This window comes from Neocloeon triangulifer, unplaced genomic scaffold, assembly GCF_031216515.1.
Source record: "Neocloeon triangulifer isolate White Clay Creek 2 clone unplaced genomic scaffold, ASM3121651v1 ptg000015l, whole genome shotgun sequence".
In the NCBI taxonomy this organism is placed as follows: Eukaryota; Metazoa; Arthropoda; class Insecta; order Ephemeroptera; family Baetidae; genus Neocloeon; species Neocloeon triangulifer.
Genome location: NW_026775557.1, coordinates 285,914 through 302,122, shown reverse-complemented (window position 1 = coordinate 302,122; position 16,209 = coordinate 285,914). Strand labels below are relative to the sequence as shown.

Sequence of the window (16,209 nt, the reverse complement as noted above, 5' to 3'; positions counted from 1 at the left end):
TTATTCTAAAAATTGAAGCAGAACAGCAAAATTTGAAATTAAAAAAAAAATCAACAGTTATGTGATCTCAATAGACTATATAATAATATTTAATCCGATACAATTATTACTAAATAAAAATGTAAAAATTTTTTAAAATTTAACAAAGTAGCAAACAAAAGCATAATATAACGATTTAATCATAATTTTTATTCCTATTTCTGTTCCTTTCAATTATTATTATGTTCAATGGAAGTGTGTCCTACGTACAACTTGCATAAAAAAGAAAAAAATAATTAATTGTCGCAAAATTTTACTTCGGCAAAAAATTATAAAATATTAAGGAGTGTAAGAATTTCATTGCTGGAAATTTGCAAATCATCAGTAGTTTTCGCGCGATGCGTGTCTATTTAAAAAAAAAGGCTTTTTAATGTTAAATAATAATATGGCAACAGAAACTTCCTGCGGTGGATGGGGTTTTTCGATTTAAGGAAGCCAAAACTCTTGCTACAATGGACCGTTTTTCCGTTTTTCTTACAAGCATGTTACAATACTTGAATGGAAAAAAATGTAGCAATGCGTGGACAAATAATAACGATTCACAGCAGCAGCCGCGTATCTTGAGGTATATATTGGGAGTTTTTAAAGACCCCGGCGCTGATTGCAGTACCTATTTATGCCAAAAATTTTTCCGAAAAAAGACATAAGTAAGCAATAGTAATAATTACATTAATAACTGTGATATTTTTGCAATTTTTAAGAAAATAATGATAATTTTTGCTATTGCAACAACAAAAATTCCGACACAAAAAATATTTATATTAATTTAGGATTTACTGAAATCCAATGAAAGAAAGAAAGAACACTCACGTGACACTATTTAATATAGTAATAAGACACCCAGCTATGTAATGGCAACACTGTTATTTTTGCGCTCAGATGCTCGCTCAGAGGATGTTAAGTTTTGAATTTTGAATTTTGAATGCATGGTAAGAATTAAATTTTTGGCTTTTCTAATTTCGAGCATGAAACAGTAAAAAAGACCATTACAAAACAGCTTCAACTCATTTAATTAAAATCTCTTGTAAATACTGTATTATTTTCGATTTCCGTCGTGGATTTACTTTTTCTCTCGGACTTACAGTGAACCGCACTGAACTTGCAAAACGCTGATCTAGCAAGAAGCAAGCGCCGTCGGTGGCTGTCATGGAAACAGGATAAAACGTGAACAGTCTTGTTTTCTGCTTCTCCTTTTGGCGCAAGAATTTCCAGCCAAGCGCCACCGACTGCTGGATTTGGTGCGGGTAAATAATAATGTACACATTCTTATGTGTGTGTTCTCTGCTCTTCCAGTCGGTCCTCCATTGGCGCATTCTAATTGCTGATTGGCAAAGAAGTATGTACAGAATGTTTCAGAGTGATCGTGTCTTGTGATTGCTACTCGGTAAAGTCTCGAATCACGAATGTTTTCGTTGTTCGTTTTCTGATTGTTAGGCGAGGAGGCCGAGGAGCTGTTTCGTCGAGTTGTCGCATTAGTTTATTGCGTGGCTTGAATATCGGGACGATTCTCTGATTCCAATCGAAAAACCGACTGCCGGACGGCGGACAGTCCGGACACTGCAGTTTACCTCACCATTGGGAAATTTCGGACACGACCACAAAACTCGGCTTGAAAAGGAATAGTTAAAGGTATAAATATGTAGTCATAAATGTAAAAAGTAAATCATGAGGCGCTTTTGAAGCATTCCTCAAACGTTTCTAGCACGTCCAAAATTTTTGGTTTTGAAAGATGCAGAGACGGTTGCAATAAAAATAATGAATGAGCAGGATATGAATTCCCAATACTTTATACATTATGTAAAAATAAAAAAAGGCAAAAAGAATATATCAATGGTGGTGAATTATAATTTCCTTTATGAGTAGAGTTAATGATCATAATTTAAAGAAAATATAAATACGTATAATCTGGTATAATCAATTATTATTTTTAATAGTTCCTCCTGTTTCCTGATAATTTTATCAAAATGTTCACTTATGTATTTCCACCTAGAATAAATGCTAATCCATTCGCATTTACAAACAATTTTATCATAATTTTTGTGGTGTTCATTTTGCATTCTTACGTGATTCAAATCATGTGCTATACATAAATAGTTTTTCCCTCTTTTTTTATCACTTATATATCCTCATATATACACCTTAAATTACTAATTTTTAAGCCCATTACGTTTCTTTGTTTTTTTTTTTCTTAATTTTTAACAAAAGAAATAAATGAACTGTACAATTATTATATTATTTCCCCCTTGCAGGTGTGAAAATGGAGAAGCCATCAAAGCAGAACGAATGCGATGAATACCAGAATATTAAATCGCTATTGAAAAGCATTGTCGTAGGATCTAAAGTGGTGTTGACTGTTGGTGCACTTGCCGGGGAGTATGCAAATAACACTGGGAAAACTCTTGATTACTCTAAATTTGGATACCAAACGATGACATCCTTTTTCAACGGAATGAGCGACACTTTCATTATTGACAAGGTTTTTATTTTATTATTCCACATTATCTCATTTATATTACATTAAACTTCAAATTAATATTTTTTCTTTTATTTTTAAACTCAATCTTTTTTGTAAAATATTCCAGATCAAAATGGGGTTATCCGAAAGACTTGTTGTCTCATTGAAAGACAGATCAAATGTTGCTCATATTGATGAAATGGTGCTGAAGCAGAGATCCACTAAGATCTCAACTCCCTTTGTGAGAACTTTCAAAAATGCTCACAAACTAGCAGGCAACAAAAGCTCTGTACCTTTCTCCAGATATGGTCGTGCAGGTATGGTTAAAGATTTTTCCACTGTAGTAATTTAAGATAGTGTAAAAAAATACGCTCACAAATTTTGGTCCTCAATTAAAATTTAAATTTAAAATTAAATAAAATACATTTATCTATCAGATTCCTCAAGGGTGGATCACAGAGCCATGACCCCTCGCAGCCCAAGTCCGAGGAGAAAGCGCTCACCAAGCCTCCCCAGACAGTACAGCAGGTATAGCAGAAGCCCAGGAAGAAGAGAACGCAGAAGGTCGCGATCTAAATCTGTTGAACGCAGACCCATCAACAGAAGCTTTGAGTCTTCTTCGAAGACAGTTTCCCCCTCGCATCGCAGTCCCCCAGCCTGGACGAAACAAAAAAGCAGCAGACGTGACTCGTCATCTACTTCCAGCTCTAGCTCATCTACATACTCGTCATCATCTTCTACTTCCTCTGGAGAAATAGTTGAGGCTAAAAAGGCTAAAGATAAAAGACTCGCTGCTCATGCTGCTAAAAGTCCAAATGACCAGACGGTTCGTTCAGCACCTGAAAGAGATGAAACATGGGTCGAGGCAAGCATATCCAGCCAAGCTTTGCCTCTCCAGGACAAAGAGAAAGTACAGAAGGAATGTGTCCAACCCAGCATCACAGTTTCGTCCCCAGAGGTACGTGTCTTGAGATTATGTGCATCTTAAAGGATGCAGAAAAATTGATTGAATTATAATGAATACAAATTTGAATTATAGCATTTATCTTGCTTTAGCTTTTTTATGCTTATATACTAGAGGCCTGGTTAAGTTATATTTAGCATATTTTTAAACTTTGTCATTATTTTTATTATTGGTACGTATGTATGATTTCAGAAGCAGACAAATCAAAATTGTGAGGAGGGCAGAGGCCAAAAAAGAATTTTAGATGTTGATCAAGAGGCCCCGAAAAGTGGCTTAGAGATTTCTGCAACTCAATCAAAAAAGGTTGGAGATACATTGCAACAATTTTCAAAGTTGAATCTAGCCTGTGGTAGTGATAGTTTTCTACCAAAAAGCAGTTTTGATAAAAATTTATCGAGATCAATGTCAAATCAAGTTGTGGAATTTGGCTCATTTTACTACCCTGCTTCTAACAATGCAAGCCTCTATCCTATGCAGCCTGTAAAATCTTGTAACAAACTTGACCACCATCATATTATGGATAATAAATTGGTTGCTGATGCCTCGGACAACATGTCGGAAATATCTATCACCACATTTGCTAGCAATCGACCTCTGCGTATTCTTGGAGAAAATATCCGCAGCTGCCACATTCCAAATTATATTAAAAGGAACTTAATTAGGCTGCTTCAGAAATTCCCAGAAGGTGTTCAAGCATCTCAGCTTCCAGAACTTTACAAAGTATGTTATTCCTCAAGTTCGTCGTCATTATATTATTTGTAAAATGAGCCAAAACAAACATTTGGTGAAAATTTATTTTATATTATGTTTTATAATAAGTTTTCAATTGTTTTAAACTGCGCACGCTTCTTAAATAATATATATTTTAGAAGGTATTGTTTGTCGTGCGCAATTTTGACTGATGCGCTCCAAAAATTTTAATCTTAATCAAAACCGCTCAAGGAAAGCAATATATATACAAACATATTTCAATTTTGGGTCAGTTTAGTTTGGTATAAAAATATTGATTGATGATTAATTTTTAGACCTGCTATGACCAAGACTTGAATATTCAAAGCTATGGATTCCGAAACGCAGAGGAACTGGTACAAAAGTCCCCTGATATTTTCAAGGCAGCTGGTTCAAACTCTGGCGGTGCAATGGTTGTTGAAGCTGCAGCTGATCTTCCAACTAAAAGTAATTTTTCATTACTGAATATGCCATTATATTTTTATAACCCAAAAATTATCCTTTTTAAACATAGTATTTTATTTTAATACAACGAAACTATGTGTTCAAATATCACAACTAGAGTGATTCTTCTCTATTAATTTGTTACTATGTTCTATTTATAATTAATTATGCAATTTTAGGTCCTAACACAGTTGGAGCTAACAACATGGTGGACAGTTCTCTGCTTTTGGTCCAAAGGAAGTATCTTCCCTCAGGATTTAAACTTCCAGTGGCCCAGATGAAATTCTCAAAGACTCGACCAGAATTTGCTGTCACTGTTAGTGAAATTTTCTCACCATCGCAATTCTTCGTTCAATACCAAATGAGAGCTGCTGATTTGGAGATCATTATGCAGGAATTAGAGTAAGTGCAGAAAGAATATATATATGTTGTGTGTTTTATGATATTTTTACAGTAAAAATTACAACTCTAACAATGATGACTTGAAGCTTGAAGGTGCTGTTAGGGGTTTGTACGTGGCTACCAAGTTTGGTGAAAAGTGGCACAGGGCTCAAATCGAGAATATTGCTTCATCTTTAAAAATCAAGGTTTAGTGGAATTTATAAATTTTGTGTTATATATTTTCATTTTAATTTTGGCTTTTCGTGTAATTCAGGTTTACTACATTGATTATGGCACTACCCAAGACAAGGAAATTGAGGAATTGCGACATTTGATTGACAATCCAATTCTACGATCTGAACCGTTGGCTTCAAAATCAAAGCTATTCAATGTAAAACCAGCCAACGGAGCCTCAGCTTGGACCCAAGAAGCCACCAAAAGATTTTCTGAGCTAGTTGGAACCAAAAGCTTGGTTGCGAAGTATAAGAATGGTGGAACAGTAGGACCAAAATCTTCCAGTGATACATTATCAAGTGTAAATAAATTCTCATTTTCATAGGCTGCCTGCCCTGAACTTCATTTGAGCCTGGTGCATATCCAGCCCGAAACATCAAAGGTGCTCATGGATGTTGGAATGATGATGTGTGAAGAGGGCTTTGCTGATTACATCAACCCTGCATATGGCACCATGTTTGAACCTGTTAAAGCTGTTCAAGCTGTCCAACCTTACAGCCAAGCTGCTGACAGATTTGCCAATATTGAATTTGGTGCTGCGGCAGCTGGCCCTCAGCAAATGCATTTGTCACCTGCCTTACCTAGCAATTCCCTGACTACTCTACATCCAGAATTCCATGCAGCTCTGCTAGTGTTGAATGTAATATTTCATTTAATATTTAACCAAGCAAAATAATTAAAAATTGTTTGCAAAAGGATGTTGCAAGGAAGATGGCTTTGCAGTTTGGAGTTGTGGCTGTTCGACAAGCTATGCAACATCTGGTAAATCAACCTCTTCTTGACACAAGTAAGATGAACTTTTTAATTGATGCACAGTTAAAATATCATTAATTAGATTATCATTAAGAGGAGAGTTTAACTTTTTGTTAAAATTTTGTTAGATCCTGCTGCTGTTAATCAAATGAGTAGTGCCCTTCTGGGCAACTTTTTCCCAATGCAGCCAACAGGCATGTATGGAGGTGCTGGTTTGATGCCAGCAGGTGCCCCTATCCAGCCTCACGTGCAGCTTACACCTCAAGGGATGCTGAATCCTGCACACCAATTTCTACCCCAGCAACCAACGTTGGCTATCACTCAAGGTAGAACACAGCAGAATGGTCGATTCACAATTGACAGGAAGCCGACGATTATTGATTTGGTGAAGTTTGAAGGACCCAAATAATTAAGTAGTGAATTATTACGATTTGATTGGACAAAAACCTGTTCATTTAAAACCAATTTCGATGTTGTGCTCATTAGTTAATTTTTTTTAGTTAATCATAATAAATAATACACTTTTTTAAACTGGAAAGAAGCACATGTTCAAAATGAACAGAATAATTGTGCAACTTTCAAAGCTTAAAAATCTAAGCTATTAATATCACAAATTCAGCGATTATATAATCACGCTGCTTATGTGTAGGTATGTGTACATACTATATGCTTCTATTTGAAATAAAAACTTTCTGACCTATAAAAATTGAGGTGGCTTCTTTTTTACCAACTGATGTACCAAACTGCTTTTATTTCATTCTAATCATGCGGAGAAAACAATTAATATAAAAGTAAAATAATCATTGAAGTCTTTCGCATGCCTCAATAATTTTGTCAAACTACATCCAGCCACGACACTGCATCACTTTCTCTGAATTCTCTGTGACAATGTAATAAATGCTAAGAAAAACCTCATTTCCCGAGTGCATGACATCACAATGGGATTTCAATTTTATTGTGTATCTGCTTTATTCAATGAATCAGAACGACCACAATATAGTTTTGATTTTTAACGCTAGCTCTGATAACAAAAACAAGATGCGCTTTCACTTTATATTTTTTGCTCCCATAAGAAGGAGCGCGTAGCCGCCAGAGATATCTCAGCATGGGACATTTTACACGCTAGGCTATTTTTTCCAACTTAGTAGAGTATATAAAAGTGATAAAGATTTGCGAGGGACACAGTATTCAGCTCCTCTACACATTGCAGCAATGAAGTTCCTTGCTCTCTTAGCGTTTGTTTGTTTGTGCATCAGTCTGACACTCAGTTTGCCAACACAGGATTTGGAAACTGCTGCGTCTGGGCATCACTGTGAGTTTAATCATTTAAACATCAAAATTTTTAAAAAGATTGCTGATGCATTTTAACAAAAAGTTAAATATTAATTAAAGTATTTTTTTTTTACTTTGCTGGTAGTAGAAAATAAGGTATATAATTATATATTAATAATTTCAAGCAAAATTTTGTAGCTCATGGACATGTGCAGATTAAAGTTTACCGAGGCCCCGATTCAGGACACGGAAATGAGAAAGACGGACATCATGCGCCTTTTGGTTATTGGGTGAAGCAGCCTGCCGACGATGAGCACCATCACTGATTGAGAAAATTTTCAAGACTGTTTTGTGATAAATAAAATTTGCAGTAAATAAAAATTATTCATTCAGATTTTAATCTTTAAAAAAAAAACGTACTTTCTTTCATTTCTGGTAAACTAAATTACTTAAATATAATATATATTATAAGAGGGCACAAGACACTCGTGAAGAGTTGGAAAGTTATCTGGTCATCTTATTGCTTTGCGTGACCCCTCTCTCTTGATGGCCTCTGAACTTTGTGCCCTTGACAGAGGGCAGCAGTGCTGCGTTTGGGGCAAATAATTTGCTGTCCCCTTTACGAGAACGGCGCGGCACAGCAAGATCTGGATCAGAGGAGATGCTGCCACCCTCGCGTCTACTGCTCGTCTGCCTAGTGGTGGCGGGCACCACACTAGCGGTTCCCGTTGACCAAATTTACCCTTTCGGCAGAGAATATGGTGATGCCGTCCTGCCTCCAGGAGATGAAGGATCCAGCCCGGAATTTGAACTTGCGATTCCCATAAAATTTTACAATGAGGTCTACACCAGCCTATATGTAAGCGCGCATGAATTTTAATATTTTAACACAATCATATAATTGCAAAGATAATATAAATTTTTATAATTTTATTGTATAGATCATTGAAAAGTTAAAGTTTCAAGACTGATAATTAATTTTTGAGGGAAAGTTATTTTATTGCTTAAACGTCCGTGCTATTGTCATTTAATTGCATTTGTTTTTAATAATAATTGGTATTTAAAAAAATCATACTTTAAGCAACAATGATAAAATGTAATTTAACTTCAACAAATATGTTTTTTTTTTGGGAAAATTAAAAGATGTTTCTTTATATTTAACTCAACTTCATTTGGGAAATTCTATTTACGGGCACACGCTGCTCTGTTGGAGCGAGCTGAATATAGATGCACCCCCTAAAAAGTGTCATCAGTCACCTTCAAAAGAAAAAGAGGAGGGTGGAATTTTAAGTAACTAGTTTCTTGAGCAGTCATGCCTCTGTGTGCTCCTTTTATTGAACACAGCAGAAATAAATTTAAGGCTTTTTTTATACCGCGCATCATCTATTCGTTGACCTCTTGTATAGCGAGGCAAAGACGACTCACAAGTTCAAAGCCGCGACCTTAAACTTCCTTTATTCACGCCTTGGTAGATGCCGTAAGATAAACAACTAGATTAACAAAAGTATGGACCATTTGCCTGCTGGGCCAAAGGTCGTCCCGTTCTAGCAATTGCGCTCACGAAATGTTATTGCTTTTCTTTGGTGACACCCATGTTTTTCGTCTGGCACATAAAGTTGCGTAATTTATAACAAAAGCCCCGGCAAGTGAAACATTTATTAGTTCTTCGCCAATCTTACATTTTTTAATGAACATCAAACTTTTTTAGAATATTTTAATGACATAAAAAATAAATCTGATTATAAGAAACCATGATAGTTTTCAGTTTTCAATAATTTTTATATATAAGTAAATGTTAATTGCAGTAAAATGATGAATTAGCAGCTTATTTTTATAAATGAATTTTAAATATCTCCAGTCACGTCACAATGGGTTATCTTAAATTCAAAGGTCGAGCAGATTCTTGGTTCACTTTTACTCTCTTAGTGCACCCTCGAGATATTATTATATTATACTTTTTAATTAGGTTGGAATCAACGGACTGATTTCCTTTTTGACGGAAATCCCCGCATTTTACAACATGCAGTTTCCTTTGGAGTATCCAGTAATAGCCCCACTTTACACAGATGTGGATACAACAGGCGGAGGCTCAGTTTACTATCGGTAATCTAATACCAATTTAATTGTCAGATATTTAAACAAACATTTTTTGTAATTTCATTTTAAATTAAATATGTGAATGTACTGATTTATTGTATTTAAAACACTTAGTGAAACCAGTGAGCCAACTTTGCTGAGAAGAGCTACTGAGATTGTCAGATACTCGTTTTCTAGAGGAAACTATTTCCAAGCAGCAAGTCTCTTTATTGCCACTTGGGCCGACGTGGGTTATTTCGATGGTGGATCGGATAAAGTAAAATATTTGTGCATTGGAAGGATTAAAACTGAAATTGACTTTATTTAATAAAGGCGAACACGTACCAAACCATCATTGCCAGCGACAATTCTTCGTCCTATGTCTTCATGCTGTACGCTGACCAAGGCATTCAGTGGATACAGGGTAAGGGCAAGGGTTCGCGACCTGACGCCAGGGCCCAAGCAGGTCTAATGGCTCACGATGGACGAATGGTGACCCTTAGAGGCTCTGGAACCGATCAGGTGCAGAATCTCGATAAGTGAGTAAAAAGCAGTTTGTTTTTGTGCGAATAAAAAAAACGCCTGTCAATACAAAGATAGGCAACTTGCAGTACATAAAATTCATTACTATTTGAATGTGCTTTATATCGCTTTAAATATTAAAAAATCAATTTCATTTAATTTAAATCCAATTATTAAACTACATAAAAACTAAATTTCCAAAATAAGCAGTTTTTAAGTTAATAAAAAATATAAAAATAATAATAAATGCGTAGGTGGACAAATTTTGACGAACCAGGGTTTTGGATTTTCTACACTGGACCGCTACAAGCACAAGAAAATATTGCCGAACCAGACCTTGTGAATTCTTGTAAATATTAAAATTCAACGATTTAGAAAAGCGCAACTATAGAAAAAATTATGAATAGACACTCCGCAAGGAGGAAGTAGCTCATGCAGTTACGGAGCCGCCGAGTGCCACAGTAAAGCAGAGTGCGTAAATTACCCCAATGGATATTGCTGCATTTGCCAAGAGGGTTTCTATGGAAACGGCAAAAATTGCCTTCAAGATGGTAGCGCATTCTAATTTTATTTCTAAAATTACTTATTTTATATTGTTAGATGTGCCGCTGCGAGTGAATGGCAAGGTGACTGGCACTTTGAATGGTATCAGACTTGAGGAGCTCGACGTGCAGTGCTACGTTGTCACGACGGACACCCGTGCATACACTGCGATATCCAAAGTGCCAGAGGAGCTTGGCTATGACATGCAAAGCCTCAATATCTTGGGCACCTCTCTTGGCTGGCTCTTCGCAAAGCCAATAAAAAGTGCCAAAAATGGATACGAGCTAACTGGTATATAATATAATATATAAAAATCAAAATATTTGCAGGCAAATGAAAATAAAAATTTTAGGTGGGGTTTACAATCACACATCTACGATTTTCTTCAGCAATACTGGTCACAGAGTGACTGTGATTCAGAGATTCCTTGGCCTAGACGTGTTTGACCAACTTAAGACTGAAATAATTATTTCCGGCACAATTCCAAGTATTCCTGCTGATAACAGAATTGAGTCTGACGACTTTGAAGAAAAGTACACGCGAACTGGCCCAGGCATGATATATTATTGAGACTTATTTTAAAAGTTGATTAATATTTGTGTAATAAAATAAAAACACAGGTGTGGTAAAAGCCCATTACACGAGGGAAATAAAAATTGGCGGAGATAATGGGCAGCCAATCCAATTTGTTGCGGATCAAACAATTGAATTCGAGGAATGTGCAGCACAAGAGTCGGACGTGTCCACTCTTCGTCTGAAATTTTCAAGAAATTACATTTTATATGAGGCCAGAGAAAAAATCGTGAGATACGCAATGACTAGCAAAGTATCGCCTCTAGGAGGTAAAATCGCCAAATTAAATAAAAAATCGTTAATTTTTTTTACTGGATTATTAAAGATGATGATCCATGCAAGGAATCAAAAGTGAACTGTGGGGCCAACAGTGTTTGCATAGTAGAAAATGATGATGCAAAATGCGTCTGCGAAAAAGGGTAAAGCTTGATCTTAATGAAATATTCGTAAATAACAAGATAAAAAATTTAAATTTTCAGCTACAAATTTTTATTTGACATCGGCATCAGTGAGCCGCAGTGCGTTGACATAAACGAGTGTCAGTCCGGCCAGCACCACTGCCACCATAATGCCATTTGCATAAATGAGCCGGGCGCTTATCGTTGCCAATGCAAATCTGGGTTTAGAGGAGATGGGCACATTTGTGAAAGTGAGATAATTCAATAATTCAAGTAAAATTTAAAAATTTCACATTTCAACTGAATTAATTTTATTTTATTTAAAAATGTGAAATTTGCGTATATTTAACATATTTCATGTTTCCACTGATATTAAAAACTTTAAATTTATTTTGGTGTGTAAGGACTGCCCACTTGTAAAGAGGCTCAGTGCCACCCTAATGCCGAGTGCATAGAGAAACCCACTGGAATTCCTGAATGCAGATGCAGGAGTGGTTTTCGAGGAAACGGTCTGCAATGTGAACCTGAATTCACAGGTGATTTATTTGATATCTACATTTCTAAGATAATATTTAATAATTATTTTTTTAAGGTGAATCATGCAATACTGCCCACAACTGCTCGCCATACGCCACGTGCAAATTCAGCCACGAGAACAGTGCATTCAAGTGTGTCTGTATCCCTGGATATCACGGCGATGGTTACGCTTGCGAGTCTAACTCAAATTACAAGTACATTGACCCAAACGCTCCTAACCCTGATTGCGATCAAGATGAATGCGAGTGTCCGGAGGGCTACATTTATGGCAGAGAAGTTCACAGGTGTCTTGTAGAAGTTGGTTCTGTCACACAAGATCAGGACGAGATCGAAGAGCGTAAGTTTTAAATAAATTTTTTATATAAATTTAAATTTGAATTCTGTTAATTTTTAATTTAAATATCCTTATCTGTGAGACATAATGAATTTAAATTCTAGCTTCGTGTGACGAAAGCATCTATCTATGTCATGCAAATGCACGTTGCGTGTTTAATTACGCAATTAAGAAACACGAGTGTCAATGTAACGCTGGATACGAAGGCGACGGCTCTGATTGTACCGAAATAGGTGCGTAATTGACAGATTAGAAATTAAAAATAATAATTTTTTCTTTTTGTAATAGAGCTTTCGTGCCAAGAAGTTGATATTTGCCACGTCAATGCGTCGTGCAAATATAATGAGAGAATACGTAAATACCTGTGTGAATGCAATAGGGGTTTTGAAGGAGATGGCACAAGAAGCTGCATTTCAACAGGTGCTCAAATCAATTTAAAATAATTTATAATTAATTTTTAAGAATTAATTACTTTTAAGGTAATTGCATTTCTGATTCTGATTGTGGTCGCAACGCCCAATGCATTTTTGACGCTGGCAGCAGGCTTTACAATTGCATATGCAACGCAGGTTTCAGAGGCGATGGACAGTTTTGCGAGGACGACAGAGGTATAATTTAAAAATATATATGTGCTTAAAAATAATAAACTTATGACGAATTTGGTCTTGTTTCATTTAGAAGCAACGTGCCGTCAGTGTCATGAAAATGCTGAGTGTCTCTTTATGCGGGACTTAAATCAGTACCGGTGCGAGTGTTTGCCTGGGTACCTTGGTGATGGAAGGCAGAGATGCGAAAAGGAAAAGTCGGGCTGTAATGTCTTGAATGATTGCGGGAGGAACGCAGAGTGCTTCTACAACCCCTATGACAGCACCCACAAGTGCAGGTGCAAGGATGTGAGTTATTACAATAATTTATTTTAAAGAATATGTAAATTTAAAAATAATTTTTACAAATACTATTCTTTTTTATAAGAAAATATTGATCATATTATTTGAAAAACATTAAAACCAATTTTAAGTTTTTTTAATTTCTTGTATTTGACAAATTTTTTTCATAAATTAAGGGATTCTCTGGAGATGGGTACTGGTGTGTACCTCAAATAACTTGCGACCAGGATCAGTCAATCTGTCACGAGGAGGCAAAATGCATCCCCGACCCTTTCACAAGGCAGTACGTGTGTAGATGCAACGATGGATTTACAGGCGACGGATTTTCCTGCAAATTGACAAAGTCACACGAAGGTGACTTTTTGCTCGTCAACCAGGGTATGGCAACTTTGAGGATCCCGTTCAAACCAACGCACAACAACAGAGGTCGAATCATCCAAATTCATTATTTCCAAACTGCAGTTGGTATAAATATTGATTTCACTGTGTGTGAATTATTTTTTATTTATTTTTTTTTATTTATTTAGGCATTGACATTGATTGTCATGAGGGTCGATTCTATTGGAGTGACATTAACGGCAAAGCCATTCGAAGTGCGGGATACAACGGGGCGAACAGCAGTCGCTTTGCTGGACCCGAGATTGAGTCTCCAGAAGGCATTGCCATTGATTGGGTGTCGCGCAATATTTTTTGGACCGATTCCGCTCTGAATCAAATAGCTGTGGCCAGTCTAGACAAAACAGAGAACAAAAAAGTTCTCATCAGTGAAAATTTAATCAATCCTAGAGGAATAGCTCTTTATCCGTCATTCGGCAAAATTTTCTGGAGTGACTGGAATAGGGAAAGTCCGAAAATTGAGGTTGCGAATATGGATGGAACCGGAAGGTAAATTTTATTCTTAATAATTAGAAAATATAAATTAATATAAATCAATTGCATATATTTATTACTTTTCTGTAAGAAATATTTATGGAGCGCTGAATGCATTTCAAACATTGAAAAATAAAAACTATACAAAATAGGATAATTTTGAAAATTTATATTTTTCAAGTGGCTTTAATTAAATTAAATTAATTATTAAAATTTAAAAATCTATAAATTTTATTTTAAACAATATTTCAGGTCCATATTTGTGAGGGACAATATTCAGCTGCCAAATTCTTTGGCCGTTGATGCAGAGCGAGACGAACTTTGCTGGGCCGACGCCGGCACTAAAAAAATTGAGTGTATTGGCGTTCGCAATGGATACCGTCGTACGGTTGTGTCCGAATGCAAATATCCGTTCAGCTTGGCCATCTCCAACACCCATTATTACTGGACCGACTGGGAAACAAAGAAGGTGGAAGCCGCTCTTCGTCCCAACGGCCAAAGAGTGACCGCCCTTGACGTTCCGCTCGGAAGCAGTGGAAACTTATTTGGGGCGGTCGTAGTGCCGGACAGTTGTCCCGTCTTTTACACAACCTGCCAGTCTCAAGACGCCTGTCCTGAAGACTACATTTGCCTGCCCAACGGCAAAAATGGCCGCAGCTGTCTTTGCCCTGACTATCCTGAAGATGAGGAAGACACAAGAAGAGAATGTAATGATCTGATATGAAAGGTCTAAATATTTATATGGCTGGCGCAGTTTTGAACATTTTAGAAAAAACAATTTAATGTAGATTTCGCAATTAATTTGAAACGTTTAGAAAATTAAAACATTAATCAGGAATAATGTAAATAAAAAAACGCACTAACTGTGACAAAAGCTATCAATAATTAACTCATATTTTAATATTAATTCAGATTTTTATTTTTTTTGTACAAAAATAAATCTCGTTCCAATTTACTGTGGAGTGTGGAATTTGGCAAATGAGGAGAGGGGCTTACAATTTTATGGTACGTAGAGTTTCAATATTCTTGCAAATTCTTTGGGAAATCGCTGGTGCATGTAACTCTTGACGATGTCCACAATTGCCTTTTCTCTTGGAGCACAAAATTCGCAATTATTGCTCAGCACAAGTGGGATGATGCCTGAAGTTACGTGCAAAAGCAAAAGTTATTATTTATTTAAGCAGAAGGATTTCACGATAGAACGTTTATTCTGGTTCATTCGAGGTGTTTGAATTTCAAATTGGGTTTTCCTCAACATTCCTCAATGGGTTTATGAGTCGTTTATTTATTATTATTTTTTTTTTTTAAAGATGTACACAAGGAATGAATAAAAAAAATCATGGAGAACCCTATTTTAAATTCAAACAAAAATTAATTTAAGCCTTTTAATTTTTAACTTCAATATTTTTTTTTAGCATTAATTTAACGCCCACTTACTTTTAAATGTTTGAGCAAGAAAATCTGTGCAGGTCGCGGCTTGATCCAGCAGACACTTAAACAATGAGCACATTGCACAGTCGTCATCAACCAGTTTCATTATAGCGGAATCGGTCGTGAATGTCGCCTTGCGAGGACAGTAGGTATTGAATAAATTTTAGTCTCTTCTTAAAAAGCAAATAGACGCAAACTCTTACCAAGGCCGATTTTACTTCCTCTTTAGTGATGGTTCTATTGGAATAATCGGTGGCGTTCGAAGCGCAAGCCTGCATTTGTTTGTTAGTGATGGAAAGACTCCAAAAAATCATAGACCATATTATAAATATCTGCATTTTGGAGATAATGTGCAAAATAAATAGTTGCAGTCTTCTGATTTTCGTTTACAAAAAAATTAGACTGCACACGCTCGGTGCCCCGCTATACTGATAAGTTTGAAAGTCGTGAAAACAATCCACCACAAAGGATGTCCTGGTTATTTTTTTTTCAGTTTGTGGTTGGATGTTGGAAGAGGAAAACAAGCCTCAGGATTAGTTGATTGCTAAAGCAGGCAATTTTTAATTTTTTGTGCTAAATAAAAAGATTTACATACATATTTAAATAACATACATAAATATATTTTATAAAAAAAAAAAAATTAAAAGTCCTCGAACATGGACTATGTACACAACTACACAAAATAATTATATTTCTTTACACTCATGCCTACACGAATGCAGCAAGACATAAGCTAGACTTTTCAGTTATTTTTAGTGATAATCATG

General features: G+C 35.9%; 2 protein-coding genes and 1 long non-coding RNA gene across 5 annotated transcripts; 2 read left to right on the top strand and 1 right to left on the bottom strand.

Annotated features, from left to right (window-relative positions):
• Positions 1–909: 909 nt before the first annotated feature.
• Positions 910–6,699, top strand: LOC132202206 (uncharacterized). Of its 3 annotated transcripts, XM_059628976.1 has the most exons (16): positions 910–968; positions 1,124–1,283; positions 1,333–1,375; positions 1,474–1,668; positions 2,289–2,515; positions 2,622–2,811; positions 2,932–3,452; positions 3,651–3,761; positions 3,936–4,178; positions 4,484–4,634; positions 4,811–5,033; positions 5,086–5,218; positions 5,287–5,511; positions 5,572–5,886; positions 5,943–6,033; positions 6,128–6,699. In XM_059628976.1, exons 5-16 carry the CDS (start codon positions 2,297–2,299, stop codon positions 6,406–6,408), a joined length of 2,703 nt encoding a protein of 900 aa, XP_059484959.1. In that variant the 5' UTR covers positions 910–968; positions 1,124–1,283; positions 1,333–1,375; positions 1,474–1,668; positions 2,289–2,296; the 3' UTR covers positions 6,409–6,699. The 3 variants fall into 3 exon arrangements, with proteins under 3 accessions (XP_059484959.1, XP_059484960.1, XP_059484961.1); XM_059628977.1 differs by lacking the exon at positions 1,333–1,375; XM_059628978.1 differs by lacking the exon at positions 3,936–4,178 and having other exon boundaries at positions 913–968; positions 1,124–1,375.
• Positions 6,700–7,894: 1,195 nt separating this feature from the next.
• Positions 7,895–14,918, top strand: LOC132202432 (nidogen). The gene is made up of 20 exons (XM_059629347.1): positions 7,895–8,130; positions 9,238–9,374; positions 9,483–9,624; positions 9,681–9,886; positions 10,124–10,218; positions 10,277–10,420; positions 10,470–10,703; positions 10,765–10,965; positions 11,033–11,254; positions 11,311–11,404; positions 11,465–11,634; positions 11,788–11,919; positions 11,976–12,257; positions 12,359–12,487; positions 12,543–12,674; positions 12,734–12,862; positions 12,933–13,147; positions 13,318–13,606; positions 13,669–14,026; positions 14,264–14,918. Exons 1-20 carry the CDS (start codon positions 7,933–7,935, stop codon positions 14,733–14,735), a joined length of 3,981 nt encoding a protein of 1,326 aa, XP_059485330.1. The 5' UTR covers positions 7,895–7,932; the 3' UTR covers positions 14,736–14,918.
• On the bottom strand, positions 14,899–15,884 carry LOC132202434 (uncharacterized). The gene is made up of 3 exons (XR_009442375.1): positions 15,646–15,884; positions 15,449–15,575; positions 14,899–15,151 (listed from the first exon to the last, which is right to left on the bottom strand). It is a non-coding gene; the product is annotated as an uncharacterized LOC132202434 (long non-coding RNA).
• Between the last annotated feature and the right edge of the window lie 325 nt (positions 15,885–16,209).

Coding starts and splice junctions, on each gene's coding strand:
- LOC132202206 (XM_059628977.1), top strand. CDS start 2,297: ATGGAGAAGCCATCAAAGCAGAACGAATGCGATGAATACCAGAATATT. Junction 5,034..5,085: donor ATCATTATGCAGGAATTAGA/GTAAGTGCAGAA, acceptor ATATTTTTACAG/TAAAAATTACAACTCTAACA. Junction 5,219..5,286: donor CTTCATCTTTAAAAATCAAG/GTTTAGTGGAAT, acceptor CGTGTAATTCAG/GTTTACTACATTGATTATGG.
- LOC132202432 (XM_059629347.1), top strand. CDS start 7,933: ATGCTGCCACCCTCGCGTCTACTGCTCGTCTGCCTAGTGGTGGCGGGC. Junction 9,375..9,482: donor GGAGGCTCAGTTTACTATCG/GTAATCTAATAC, acceptor TAAAACACTTAG/TGAAACCAGTGAGCCAACTT. Junction 11,920..11,975: donor ATGTGAACCTGAATTCACAG/GTGATTTATTTG, acceptor TATTTTTTTAAG/GTGAATCATGCAATACTGCC.